Source organism: Aotus nancymaae, unplaced genomic scaffold (assembly GCF_030222135.1).
Source record: "Aotus nancymaae isolate 86718 unplaced genomic scaffold, 86718_ANA_hifiasm-v0.15.2.pri h1tg000003l, whole genome shotgun sequence".
Taxonomy (NCBI): Eukaryota; Metazoa; Chordata; class Mammalia; order Primates; family Aotidae; genus Aotus; species Aotus nancymaae.
In genome coordinates this window covers 33,149,566-33,163,978 of record NW_026988414.1, presented here as the reverse complement: position 1 = coordinate 33,163,978, position 14,413 = coordinate 33,149,566, and the positions used below count along the sequence as shown (strand labels likewise).

Here is a 14,413-nt window from a genome sequence, read left to right as displayed (position 1 = left end):
ATATATCTTTTTAGGGGCCACTATTCAACCCACTGTTGTGATCTTGGGATGTCCCTTCTCCTCTCTGGCCCTTAGTTTTTCCATTTGTACAATAGTGAGGATGACAAGAGCCCATTCACTTGCTGTGGTTTTACAAGTGTTTGCTTTTTTCGTGGGCACCAATGGATCCCCAAACACAGGCATCAACCCATTAGCCAGTGCTGACCATGGCCCTGAACAGTTATATATAATGCAAATCAAATTGAAGAAACATTTCTTGACTTTCTAGAACTAGGTTTGACTATGGACTTCTGAAGGCTGTTCGGAGAAGTTAGCTTGTGGTCAGCCCATAAATAGGAATGCTTTATTCAACTCTGGGCCCCAGACCCTCTAGAGAGAATGTTCAACACAACCAAGGAAAACAAGGGAACAGGCTGAATGTGGGGAGGGGTTTGACAAATACAACCTGTGCAGGGCTGTACTAGGGTGAGGTGAATAAAGCACTAATTTCAGGTGCAAAATTTAAGGGAAAGCCAAAAAATCTTGGTAATTGTATTAGTCCATTTTTGTGCTGCTAATAAAGACATACTGAGACTGGGCAATTTACAAAAGGAAGAGGATTACTGGACTCACAGTTCCATGTGGCTGGGGAAGCCTCACAATTATGGAAGAAGGTGAAAGGCACATCTCACATGGTGGCAGACAAGAGAAAGGATGAGAGCCAAGCAAAATGAGTTCCCCCTTATCAAACCTTCAGATCTCATGAAACTTATTGTCTACCATGAGAACAGTATGGGGGAAGCCATCCCCACGATTCAGTTATCTCCCACTGTGTCCCTCCCACAACATGTGGGAATTCTGGTAGTACAATTCAAGACAAGATTTGGGTGGAGACACAGAGCCAAACCACGTCAGTAATCAAGATAAAAAAATATTTTAATACCATATTTTAAAAATAAAAACGAATGCAAGAAATCCATGATGAACAAAACATCTGAATTTTAAATAAAGACAAAATCCTACCTTGCACTGGCATGACTCACCTCACTTTCTTCACCCTTCTCCTGTGAATCTGGTCTTTATTTAAAATTTTGATAATTTGTTCATCACAGGTTTTTTTTTTTTTCATTTTTAACAACTGCATTAACATATTTTGTTTAATCTTGATTACTGAGGTATCTGGCACCCTTTTAAGTTTCATTAAAAGGCCCTGGACCTGTGAGCTAACAATTGGAAGGACTGGTGCTGTTTGGTTTGGAGAACCAGTGACTCTGTGGTCACTAAAGGATCTACATGGGGCAGAGGGGGCAATAGGATCTGAGTAGCTCTAGTGGGACCTGGGGGTGGGAGAATTAAGGGAGAAATAATGAGTCCTTTGCTACTGGAAGATCTGAGAATCTGTTGGGAAGATGGACTCCATGACATCTAGGAGCAGCCCTGGGACCCTCTGATTCCAAGAAGCAAAGAGGCTGCAAATTTTGTGTGTAACTTCAACCATCTCGTAACTGTGGGGTAATGTAAGAAATGCTTCCACTTACTTCAGAGACCATGGGGACAGGGATTGGGTCTCCTGGACTTTTGGAAGCCATCTCAATAGTCCTATCCCTTCCAGGGGGTGGGCTCATGAGTGGGTTTCCTGAAACGGTGGGGTGAACAGACCCAAGGTGTCCCATGCATGGGACAGTGATGGGGGAGAGGTCAACCTCTTCACCAGCCCCATATCAAAAAATTTAGAAAAGGGAAGTCAGTGATTCGTAACAACATCTAGGGGATGTTATTACGAATGCCAAAACATTTCCTCCAAAACATACCACAAAAAAGGATCTTCCTGCAACACACTCTCATGTACTGGTCACAGCCCTACATGGCTCCCACCCTGGCTGAAAGCCATGCCCTTTGAACTACATCTGAGAGAGGTCCTTCTTGCAGTATCTCGTGGCTCTCATCTGACAGCCTCACAGATCTTCTGCGCAACCATTTAAGTCTTTGGTCTTCCTGAAGCCTCTCCATTTAGTTATTGTACCATCTGCTTTCATGGATTTTCTTCCCCTTAGGTTTTGTGTTTTCCTCAAATTTTATGATATTTTTAGGTTAAAATACAGGATATCCCTGGACTCAAGGATCTTAATAAATTGTAAAATTTGACACCTTTAAAAATAACACTTACTGAATAAATGAGTTATTTCTGCTCATTATTCAGCATCTCAAAAAAAATGTTATATATGCATTGACTTTGGTGTGAAAATATTTCTTTCAACATTTTCTAAGCAGGTGCCAGTATGAGCTAAAGAGCTGTTTACAAAATATGTCCTAATGATTTGTCATTTGTTGACAAATCAATAAATCATTTCTGTAGAGTTGGTTCTGAGATTAATACATAAAAATTATATACATATATTTTTTTCTTTATTATAAAGCTTTTTCTTGATATAAAATTGGGTCTGTAAGAACCCTGGGGGTTGGGTGAAGAATGTAACTATCTGAACACAGAAAAGAATTATATGCACTGCTGTGTTGAATTTCGGCTGCTGTTCAGAATTGAGAAATGGATGTTACCAACTTTGCCAGGGCTATCATCACCTGATCTTTGATAATACTTACAATGATAGAGAATGGTGTACTTTGGAAATACTTTTACACATCCTATATTACCTGGTCCTCACAATAGCCCTACGAGATGAGCAGGGCAGGAATTAGTAATACCCTCGTGGAAGCATGCAGAGGTCCTGAGGCTGACACACTCTGCCTGAGGTCCTGCTCCCAGTCGTGACAGCATCGAGGTGCCAGGCACCATGCTAATGGCTTGCACCACCTGCCATCAGTCCTCCTAATAACCCCTGGGGGGTGGGTTATCACAGATATAGAAGCAGAGATACAGAAGATATATCTATAGAAGGGACATCCCAAGACTACAATAGTGGCTGAATAGTGGCCCCTAAAAAGATATATCCACACAGATATAGCAGCAGAGGCTTGGAGAACTCAGGTTCAAGGTCACACAGGTGGTAGTGGCAAAATTGGGGTTTGACATAGTCTGGCAGCTCTACAGCATGTGTTTCCCAAAGTTTACCTAAGGAACCTTTCCTCTCCTCCAGGAGAGCATCAACACCACAACTGAGAATGACATCTTGGGTAAGAGGAGCATGTGATGAACCTTTGCAGAGTCTAAAGCGCCCTGAAGTTGATGCCAGGACTCTATCCATATGTGTATACATAATGTGTGTGCTGTGTTATGTGCTTCACAATATCCTTATCTCATCTGGTTCTCACAGTTCCCTAGAGAGGTAAGCAGCGGAGGGTTGTACATACCTCATTTTACAGGCACAAGAGGCTCAGAGAGGTCAAGTGCTTTGCTCAAAGTGACACAGGACAATAAATGTGCACTTTTGGCCAATGTCATTAGACATGATGATCAAAAGAGGTGGGCCGGAAGGTTGAAATGGGGACCAAGACACTGACCTTTCCTGAGATGGTCTTGATCTGCTTAGAGCTCAGGGGCTCGAAATCCACACCAATGTAGCCCTCCATGGCAGCAAGCAGATTCTTCCGGAGGCAGCGGGATGAGTTGGCTTCCACGTGCACCTGTTCCCACCAGGAAGGCTCGTACCAGCCTGGGATGATCCACTGGTATTTACTACCATACATGTTCTCCTCATACGCCTGCAAAAGATGGAGTGACTGTGAAGGAACTTGTGACTGTGAAGGAACAGAGAGTTGCACTGTTCAAGGCTCTGTGCCCTGGAAGATAGGTGGGGGGAAGTCAGGCTTCTTCTTATCAGATGACTTAGGAAATGTTTAATTACTTGTTTGGTTTTTTCCTTGTTATTTATCAAAGGATCCAAGGTAGTTATGGATAACATAACAATAAAATAATAAGTACTGAATAAAAATTAAAACATAAGGGCCCAGAAAAATATAAATTGTTTCCTGAAGATAAAAGGAACAGAATGTAGACAAGCAGACCAAAGGTTCTAACAGCATACGTAATTGAGCTGCAAATTTCACCATGAACTTCCAAGCAGCCCAAGAGAAAAGGGCAAAAAGGTTATTTATACAACTCTCATTATCAATAAGGAGAAAACATACAAGGTCTTCAGGGAAACAAAGTATTTTCTAGTCTCTAACTCTAAAAAAAGTCCCATATGGAGCATACTGTCAAATTAGGTAGCTTAGTATCAACATAACTTCTACAACAAACAGATTTCATAAAGCTAATTTTTGTACAGATCTTTACTAAAAGCTGAGGCCATGCCTCAAAACACAACCCAGGGGGAGCAATTTTTAAGGGGCCAAGACAATTTAACCTAAGTGTGCAGTTTATGTAAGATGCCACTTGGCAAACCAAGAAGTCTCTCTGAATCTTTATCCAAAACACAGTGTGTATAAATTCCGATCCTAAAAAAAGTTCCCCACATTTTTAGACCTTACATGGACCTTATTTGATTGTCACTCACATTCACTCTGGGAGGTAGTTTATCATCCTCCTTCTAGAGAGGAAGAAACTGAATATCAGAGAGGGAAAGTAACTTTTCCAAGTTCAATCAGTCAGGGAGAAAAGTCAGACCTGGATCTAGGTCTGCTGACTTCAAGGGTACAAAGCTTCACTGCTTGCTTTCCATTTAAAGAAAAAAGTCATCAGAAGGTTCTAATGCACCCCTACTTGACTCTAATTCTTATTGCCATTATTTTATATCAGGAAAATCACGGTTTTTGATAGCTTTGATTCAAGCAGAAAAGTCCCACTTTGTAGGACTGTCAGGTTCCATCAAAATTGGGTTCCAAATAAAGTTTCTAAGTAGTGGTCATGTTCCCGTTGTCATCAAAATATCCAGAAGTGACTACAGAGAGCAGGGGTGAATGGAAATGGCCTCTGTGCATTGATGGAATGCACGCATTCTAAACTAAACCTTAAACCATCCTTCAGTTCATCCCTGGGAGCCACCTGCATTAGAAGGACATGTTGGGAAACAATTCATGTCCCACCCCTTTTGACCCTTGGCCTACAGCAGGGTTAGTGTGAGCGGCCAGGAGGCTGTAGCAAGAGGAGCCTGAGATTGCTGTGGACTCTGGGAAGGTACTTGTTGCTTTCTACTTAGGCTCCAGGAGGCTAAAGTGAGGGTCTGTCCACAGAAGGGTGGCCAGAGCTCCCAACGCTTCCTGTATGTTAGAGAAAAGTTACCATTAAGTGTAAGAGTCAGCGGGGCACTTCCCTCATCCCAAGTCCAGAGGCTACTCCTCTAAAACTCCCTTAATAACCGAGAAAGCCCAGGCTGCAGTTGGAGCAGCTCATTGGGGTACATGTGAGTTAAAAGATTTGTTCCTTGACTAACCTCAGATCCCCTCTCTGTGGTCTCCACCCATTGGTTCAGCAAAGCATATGAAGGTTAAACAGACATTGCTTAACAAAAGACCCTTCAACTGCCTCGAGGAAGTGATCACACTGTCTCTTCACTAGAGTCCTTCCAGGATACAAGACCTTCACTTCCCTCATTTTAGACCCTGTACTTCTCATAATGCAACCTCAGATCAGTCATTTTTCCAGCAACTACATTATAATGTTGCCCCAAACAAAACTGTTGGGGAAAATACAGAAAATTCTTGTATTTTAATTACCTACTCAAATCCCAGCTGAAGAAAAGTAGGCAGTCTCCTGGGCTTCTCTCTAATAAATAGAATTTTGTCCACAGAAACTTTTTGTTTAAAGAATAGAAATGCCAGATCCTGGTTTGAGATTAGACTTTTAAATAAAATGGTCACCCTAGTAATCCCAGGTCATTTAATCAATGGCAGAGCCTGTGGGACTTCACAACTCTCATCTTTTACTGACAGAGATCCCATGTATATTGAGGCCCCATTATATGTGTGGCCATTTTTATATATCATTTTATTCTCACAACTACCCTATGAGGTTTGCACTATTATCTAAATTTCATAGATGAAATTTCTTAAATACATATAGCTGGTAAGTCAAAGGGACAAGACTCAAAGTCCATTCTTGAAGTTCCCCTCTTAGCAAAACAAAAGAAAGATTTTTGGAAGCTTTCTCAGTCTTATAAGGTTGTGGCAAGGAGACAGCTCCACTTAACAGGAAGGAATGTTAAGTAAGACTCAATAGATGCAGAGTGGCTGGGCGCAGTGGCTCATGCTTGTAATCCCCACATTTTGGGAGGCCAACGTGGGTGGATCACTTGAGGTCAGGAGTTCAAGACCAGCCTGGCCAACGTGGTGAAACCCCATATTTACTAAAAAATACGAAAATTAGCCGGGCATGGTGGCACACGCCTGTAATCCCAGCTACTTGGGAGGCTGAGGCAGGAGAATCGCTTGAACTTGGGAGGCAGAGGTTGCAGAGAGCTGAGATTATGCCACTGTACTCCAGCCTGGGTGACAGAGTGAGACTCTGTCTGAAAGAAAAAAAAAAGATGCAGAGTGAGGGTATGAAAAGACCTTCTGGTCAGACAGAAAGGCAGATTTTCGTCACTCATGTGATAATTAAGAGGCAGCACTGAGCAGAAAGTTCAGAGCAGAAAATCAGATCAGCTCTAACAGTTCTTCAACCAGCTACTGTCCTGTTGTAGCTGTTTCTTGTAAGTGAGTTTTCCAGAAAACAGAAGCTTATTCCATTTGAATGATAATACATTTTGTTTAGAACATTAGTCAATTTTCATGGAGACAAAACTTTTTTTTTTAGCATAGCTTCTAACCTTTCTGGGAAAAAAAAAATAGTCAAACAGCAGATTTTCTGCCACATGCCTGCCAGGTAACTCAGGCACACAACTCCTGGAGCCCCACTTTTCACATTGACAGACAGTGGAGAGCAAAGCCTGCCTCACCACATTGTTTTAAGAATTAAATGAGATAATTTGTGTATCATGAGTGGCAAACACTATGTTCAGGAACGTTTTAGCTGCCCCTTCTCATTTTCTTCTCCTCTTAGTACATAATTTATTCTGAACATCAGTCACTGCTCTGGTCTATGCACAGCGGTGCTCTTGGGCTTAGAGAAGACTGCCCCAAACACCAAACGGCCCCAGATAGTTGTACTTAGATTTTGGATCCACTTTTAATGGCCTTTTCTCTCCTTTCTAGCTGTCAGGTCTACGCTGCCATTTTTCACTATCATCAAGTCCCTCTTCTCACTCTGAATTTGCTGTGTTTAAACTGCTATAGGCTTGGAAAAGTAGGGCGCCTGCATTGTTAAGCATATTTGCTAGCTTTGAGGGAGACTCTCCTGCAAGGGAGGTAGACTGGGCTTACATAGATCATCCACTGTCTAATGCAACTGCGAAATGCCTCTGGGACTCCATTTCGGTATTCCTACGGTCAGAAGAGGTGAGGTTGTTGGACACAGGAGTTCTAACTAGGCACTGGCATGCTTCTCTGTCTCTGCCAGATGGGGAGTTTTGGGAAGGTGAGGCCATGCCAGTTCTCTCCTGGAGCCCCAGGGTTTTCCACAGTGCCTGGTATACAGGGGCTACTCAATCAATGATTGTGGACTGACCAAATGAATGCATTTCTAATTTACTTGGTCACCTTGATTTTTGTTTTCTTTTTTCTTGAGACAGGCTCTGGCTCTGTCATTCAGGCTGGAATGCCACATCATGATCATGGCTCACTGTAGCCTCGAACTCCTGGGCTCCAGCAATCCTCCCACCTCAGCCTCCTGAGTAGTGAGACTACAGGCACATGTCACCACATCCAGCTAATTTTTTTTTCAATATTTTATTTTTTATTAACAAATAATTTTATATATTCATGGGGTACATATTTTGATATGTACAATGTATAGTGATCAGATAAGGCTAATCTGCATGTCCATCATCTCAAACATTTATTTTTTTATTTTTTATTTCATTATACTTTAAGTTCTGGGGTACATGTGCAGATCATGCAGGTTTTTTAAAAAATTTTTTGTAGAGATGAGGTCTTACCATGCTGCCCAGGGTGGTCTAACTCTTGGGCATAAGCTATCCTCCTGCCTTGGCCTCTCAAAGTGTTGGGATCACAGGCATGAGCCACTATGTCTTCATTTTCTCTACATCTGATAGAAACACAGTCTTAGGACCTGTGACTGACACATGGGTATTCTTGTGTGAAGATGGGCCATCCTGAGTTCACACGCTTCAGCCCCATGATCTGCTTTGGTTCTTACTAGCTGTAGACAAGTGAACATGACACTATTTTTTTTAAAAAAAAACCCAATTTCATAATTTTATTAAGTTTCCTTTTGCCTCTTCCACTCCCCATGCAAGAAAGACATTTCCTTTTTATATTAAGGTTTACAAGAATAATAGTAATAAACCCTCATAACAGTAAGGCAGTTAACAGTTGGGATGAAGTTTTCCCTTTGGTGGCCTCATTTAAGCCTCTAGACAACCCCATGAAGCAGATGGGGTAGGGATCATTGCTTCCATTTTAGAGATGAGGCAGCTGGGGACCAGAGACGTAAACCGACCTGCCTGAGGTCACACAGCTGGCAGAGCTAAAACCAGAACCCACATTAGAGTGCTTGAGAATTTAGAACAGACCACTGAGGACAGAGGAGAAGACAACAGCAACATGCCATGCTCATACTGTGCTGATGCCAAAGTGAACATTTGCCACAGGGCTATAAATAGGCCTTGCATTTGCTGAAGTCTGCGATCCCATTGGGTGGCAGTTCCAATCTCAAGAACACAGCAACACGCTGTAAAGTTTCCACTGCAGCATTTGGACGGTAGAGACATGGTTGTTTCCGTGTGGTCTCTGCTCTGACTCTGACAGGGACAGGAAGGCTCTCTGGGGGGTCTCTGCTCTGAGTGTCTCCTCCCTCTATCACTTACCAGCCTTCATCCAGTGTGAAAACATTGAACAGTCTCCTTAGGACCTTCTGGACCTTCCAGAAGAACTCCTTCCTAATCAGACAAGACCATAAGTCCTTGAGGGCAGAGTCCATCTGGGGACCCAACATACAGACTCTACATCCAGCTCAAAGCCTCTGAGAAACTCCTCGGAATGGAGCAGCGAGAAAAAACTCTAAGAGAAACCTCATCTCTAAATACCAAAACTAACAAGAGTGAAGAGGAAAATGGGATGAGAAGGTGGGATGGTGTCCCAGTGCTCTGTGGAAGGCAGACAGCCAGGGGCTTTGGGATAAAAGGAAGACAGCCATACCGTCTGTCCTGAAGCGGAAACCATGGCTGGGAAAGCCACTTGGAAAATCATCCCAGTGCATGACAGAGTGAGAGCACAGTCACACCTGGGCTTTGGTTTGGCTTAAATCAGAACATAAGGCCTATCTATGTTTCTTGCAAACTGGAGGTAGCCAGGGCCTGGTGTGGCATCTTCATGGATCATTTTTATTAATTTATTTTCCCTGAAGTTATTTGTTTTCCTCATTTGATCAGCACCAATCACCCACCATGCTCCAGCTTCCTGCAAGGCCCTGGAGATGCTGGAGAGGGGACACTAAGTTTCTTCTCTAAAAGAAAGCATGCGTTCAAATTTGGGCCATTATTTTCCTTTCTAAAGTGGGTTATTTCTGGACCCTAGGTAGTAAAGAATAAGGTTTATTGAGTTTTGGAGTAAAATTATTAAATCTATTCACTCTATATTTTCAATTTTTCTCATGGTCCTCCTTCAGTTTCAATGTGGAAAGGCCTCTTACTACTCTCCATTGATAAATGAAATGCTCAACATAATTTTGTGAAATCTACCAGTAAAACTTGTCAGTAAATGGTGGCCCATTCCATCTTTGGACACCTGAGACCCTATACAAACAACCAAAAAAAGATGGGTGATATTTACTGAGGGCTCACTGTACATCAGATGCTATGCAAAAGGTTTTTGTTCAACAACCTTATTGACAGATGTTATAATCCCCATTTTACAGATGAGAAAACTGGGGCTCAGAGAGTGTAAACAACATGCCCGACTTCAGTAATAAGCAGCAGAGCAGGGATTCAAGCCCAAGCTGATGGGCTCCTGAGTGTCAACCTCCATCCAGGATCCCCCGAAATGTCAGCCTCACAGCCTCTCCCTCCTCCCAGCTAAATCAGAAGATGATGGGGCAGTTCTCTTTTAGCTCCTGAGCCTTCAGGTTCAAATAACCACATGTGACCATGGCTTCCAGCCATCGCTCTGTCCTCACTCCTTGTCTCTTTTCAATTCCTACACCTATCTGAAACAGGTTACCAGGAGCTGGGCAGGTATCCCCAGGTGGGATCTCTCCAACAAAGAGCAGAGAGACTACCCTGCCCTGCATGTAGACATGCAATCTAAGGTCACCGTGGCTCTCTGGCACTGTGCTGGTGACCTTAGTTACCAGACCTTGCAGTAAACTGGGGATCAACTGGAACACCCAAAGTCCCTTCTCTTCTCAACACACAATACTCCTCAGCTATGCCTCTACTTCTTGGACTGAGGCAGCTTCATTTGTTCTAATATAATATTATGTTAGGACCATTTACTCTGCTCGGATTTAATCAAACATTCCAACCTGTTAAGGTTCTTTGCACTCAGACTCTGTCATCCAATGTATTTCATGACTTCTAGAATTCCTATTTATAACCTCATCCACATTACTGACACAAAGATCAAAGAAGACAGAGACCTGTGGCCCATCACCAGACATTACACCTAGAATAACCTCAGTCTAAAAGGTGAGGCTTACTGGGTAGACAGTGACTCACCTGACTGGGCTCATTTTGTTGACTTTTCTCCTGACATGATGGGAGGATTGGGAGCTGGGACATCAAAATGGAAACTGACTTAGTTCCTGTGTTATCTCCCCTATATCTAACTTGTTATAAATCATATAGGGGAAATCATTTTTTTAAAAACTAGAAAAAAATGATCAGGTGAATGGAGATTGGGGATCAGGTGAATGGAGATGGAGCCTTGGCTCTGCCATGAATTGGTTGAGGACCCTTGGACAATTCCCTTTACTCCCTGGAGCTCTATTTCCTCATCTGTAAAACAGAAAAATCATAGTTGCTTCACATGGTTATTGAAAAGATTAAATGAGATAAGGCATAAAAAGGTATTTTGTCTCTGTAAAGGATCCAGGAGTAGAAAATCAATAGTTGATAATTTGTCCCTAACCTAAGACTCTGAGCCCTACCTACAGGGCAGGGAGGGGGTTTGAGTCACTTCAGCCTCACCCTGATTTCTGGTATCTCCCTGGCTAAGTTGAGCAGGCTTAGAATTAGCCAACAGGGCTTAGACATTAGGTAAGACCGAGGTCCCTGGTTCTTCCTATGAAGAACTCTGGGGTTTTAGCTCCCTGGAAAGAACAGTGACCATAACACTTCTGCTTCTAGCAACCCAGGTTCAGTCCCATGATCCCACTCACAGACTGAGCAGGGACAGAATGAGTCTGAGAAAAAGCTTCGTGAACCTCCCCAAAGACATGAATGATACAACTGTTTTACTTACACAACAGAACACTTTTGCTGCCATATTCTGGTCAAACTGGCCAAGGATGATCCGCACATCATTCCCCTGTGGACGGAAGGACATGTCATGAGGTGAATAGATGTTCATCGCCCCGCAAAGGGTTCAAGGCTGTGGGCAGACAACATTCCAGTGCCTCTGGCTCTTAGCCCAGAGCTCTGCCTGGGCAGGTAGGCAGGGCAGAACCTTACTCCCTACCCCAGCCCAGCCTGGATTCTCTAGCCCTCTCTGGGGCTGGCTTTCCTGTGGCTCCTGCAGTCAGCCCACCCTGGTCTCATGGGCAAGCCTAGGGCAAATCTGTACAGGCTGAAGGCTAAAGCTGAGTGCTCTCAGAGGCCTTGCAACCTCCCCTGTTTTCCTCCCACCAGGGCAGGCAAACCCTGCAGTCCATGGAGGCATCATCTAACCTTCTTCCTCACTTTACATATAGGGAAACTGAGGCCAGAGGAGGAGAAAGGAGCTTCTAAGGGCCCCTAGGAAGTTGGTGGCAGAGACAGGACCCCAACCAACCACACTCTGCAGCCCTGCCCCACTGTTCTAGCCCTTTCTACCTTCCTGACAGTTAATCCCTCAAGAAATTCTTGGAGCCCACAGAGCTTCCCAATTAAGAGGTTTCAGACTCACTCTGAGCTTTGTTCACATCTCAGTTCTATCAACAAACCATGGGTGGCCTCTGGTTACTCTTTTTCCATCTCAGCCCCAGTTTCCTCATCTGCAAAACGAGGATAATGGTAGTACTTTCCTTACCGGATTTCTGGGAAGACTAAGTGAAATAGTCCTTGTAAAGTACTTAACACAGTGCCTAGCACATAGTGAGTGTCCGACTTTACTTCCAAGGAAAATCTATATTTGAAAGCCTTATACATGGGATTACATTCATTATCTCAGTGTGGTTAATAGGAATGTGTACAGTGACCCCTGTGACTCATTCATTCATTCAACAAACAATTACTGAGCACCAGCCAGAGGTTCTCCTGGGTCAGGTAAATGGGGTCTTGGTTGCTTTCTGGGGCACTGGGATCCAGCTGAGTCCTGCCCCATGGAGAAGAACAGGCTGAAAGGGAATGGGTGGGGTGGCCACCAGGAGACCAGTCAGGCCCTGGCCCACACACCTGCTCCCCATCCTGGCCGCTTCCTGTCCTCCACAGTGAGGCCCAGCCTGGCAGGTGCTGCCACCTTCCTGCTGCTCAGCCATCCCCTCCAGCAGGCCTCATGGCCCTTTGATGCATAAAGAAGAAAAATATGCCTTTAAAGATCAGTTTTTAGCATCTTTCAAAATTGGAAAGTGCTGACTGAGAGGCCATTTTACTCGTCATGTACTTTAGCAAAATAAAGAAGGCCTGGATTCTAAAATCATCTTTCGTTTGCAAGCAAGAATGGAAAGAAGAGGGGAAAAAAAAAACACTGGCTCTGAAAGGACTTTAAAAGATCGTTAACAGAGCAGTGGAAGGAAGGCAAGCCTTTGTCATCACCACGTCTGCAATGCTATAAAAAGTTCTAAGCTGCTTCCGTTCGTTCTGTGGACTTGCTTCCAGGCATGCTCCAAGATCTTTCTGCTTGTTTGGTGAAAATTTTTAGCATTTTTTGCTGCTGACAGTACTCATCCATCCATCCATTCATCCAGCAAATATCTATTGATCATCTGCTTTGTGCCAAACCCTGCATTGCTAAATATGGTATGGTAAAAATGGCTTATTAGATTCTGAAGTTAGAGATCTGGATTCAAATCACAGCTCTACCTCTGATTAGCTGAGAACTTTGGGTCTTAATCTCCTGGAGCCTCAATTTCTTCATCTCTGAGAAAGCGATAATCCTATCTACCTCGCCAAGTGGTTGTTGGATTTATCATAACAAAACCCACCCGGTGGCTTCCACGTTGCTCTCTGCTGGCTCCCCTCCTGCCTCCCTGGCCACTCCTGCTCATATTCCTCTTCATCAGCTCCTGACCTTTCTGCCCATCCCTAAATGCTGGTGTCCTGCCCTTAGCTCTTTGCTCCCATCACTCTCCCTTGGCCATCTCGCTCAGGACCCCAGCCACACTGTTCTGTGTGTGCTGTGGACTCCAAATCTTTCTCCCCGGCCCCAGCATTTCTCCAGTTTCCCACTGGACTCCTCCAGTTGGGTTCTCCCAGGCATCTCCAGCACAACATGTCCCAAGCTGAATCCACCAGCTTTCCCAACAGACCCTTTCCTCTTCCTGTGCTGTTCATTTCTGACAATGGTCAGAAACTTGGGAGTATCTTAGACTCACTCCTCTTCTTCACCCCTCATGCAAGCCATAACCAGAAACTGTTGGTTCTGTCTGCTCATGACTAGCTCCTGAATCAGCCCCAACCCTCCAGCCCCACTGCCCTGGGTTTGGTCACCATCATTCCTTACTTGGGGAACAGCAACAGCCTCCCACCTGCATCCTTGCCATGAATCCTTCCCCATCCACCCATCTCCACAGAGCACAGGAAGAGTTCATTCCTAGATTCAAGTCTGTTTGTGTGCAATCTGTCCATGGCTCCCTGAGGCTTGCAGATTAAATTTTGAGCTCCTTAGCACATTCAAGGTGTGCTAAAGATAAAGATGGTAAAGATCTCATGCAGTCTTTACCAACTGGATTCTGCTCAATTCTCTCACGTTTCTCATACCCTGCCTTGACAGTGAGAACGAACTACCTGGAGTTCCCTAAAACAGGAGTGCCATTCATTCATTCATTCATTCACTCATTCATATTCTCACTCCGCACTCCTGCCTTTCTGCAAGTTTATCCCTCCAGAGTGCCCTTCTCTCCCCTCCCACTCACTTTGCCTACATAGCTGCTACTCAGCCTTCTTACCTTAGCCCAGGTTCCTCTGCTCTGAGAAACCATCTCTCTGTCCCATCAGGCTTGGTGACCACTTCTTCCTCTGTGAGCCTGGACCACTCTGTGCTTCCCTCCAATATGGCTCAAGTCTACTTACTTATCTATCCTCCCCACTTGACTAAGGGTAACTTGACTCATCTCTGAGTCCCC

The 14,413-nt window shown here is 44.1% G+C and overlaps 1 protein-coding gene across 1 annotated transcript in view; it reads right to left on the bottom strand.

The window, feature by feature from the left end:
• GABBR2 (gamma-aminobutyric acid type B receptor subunit 2) overlaps nt 1-14,413 on the bottom strand; it is a 425,235-nt gene that overhangs the window by 192,369 nt on the left and 218,453 nt on the right. Inside the window, exons 5-6 of the mRNA XM_012475766.3 lie at nt 11,395-11,460; nt 3,439-3,639 (exon numbers count right to left, since the gene is read on the bottom strand). Of these exons, the coding sequence (XP_012331189.2) occupies nt 3,439-3,639; nt 11,395-11,460 (267 nt within the window). The remainder of the gene's footprint in view (nt 1-3,438; nt 3,640-11,394; nt 11,461-14,413) is intronic.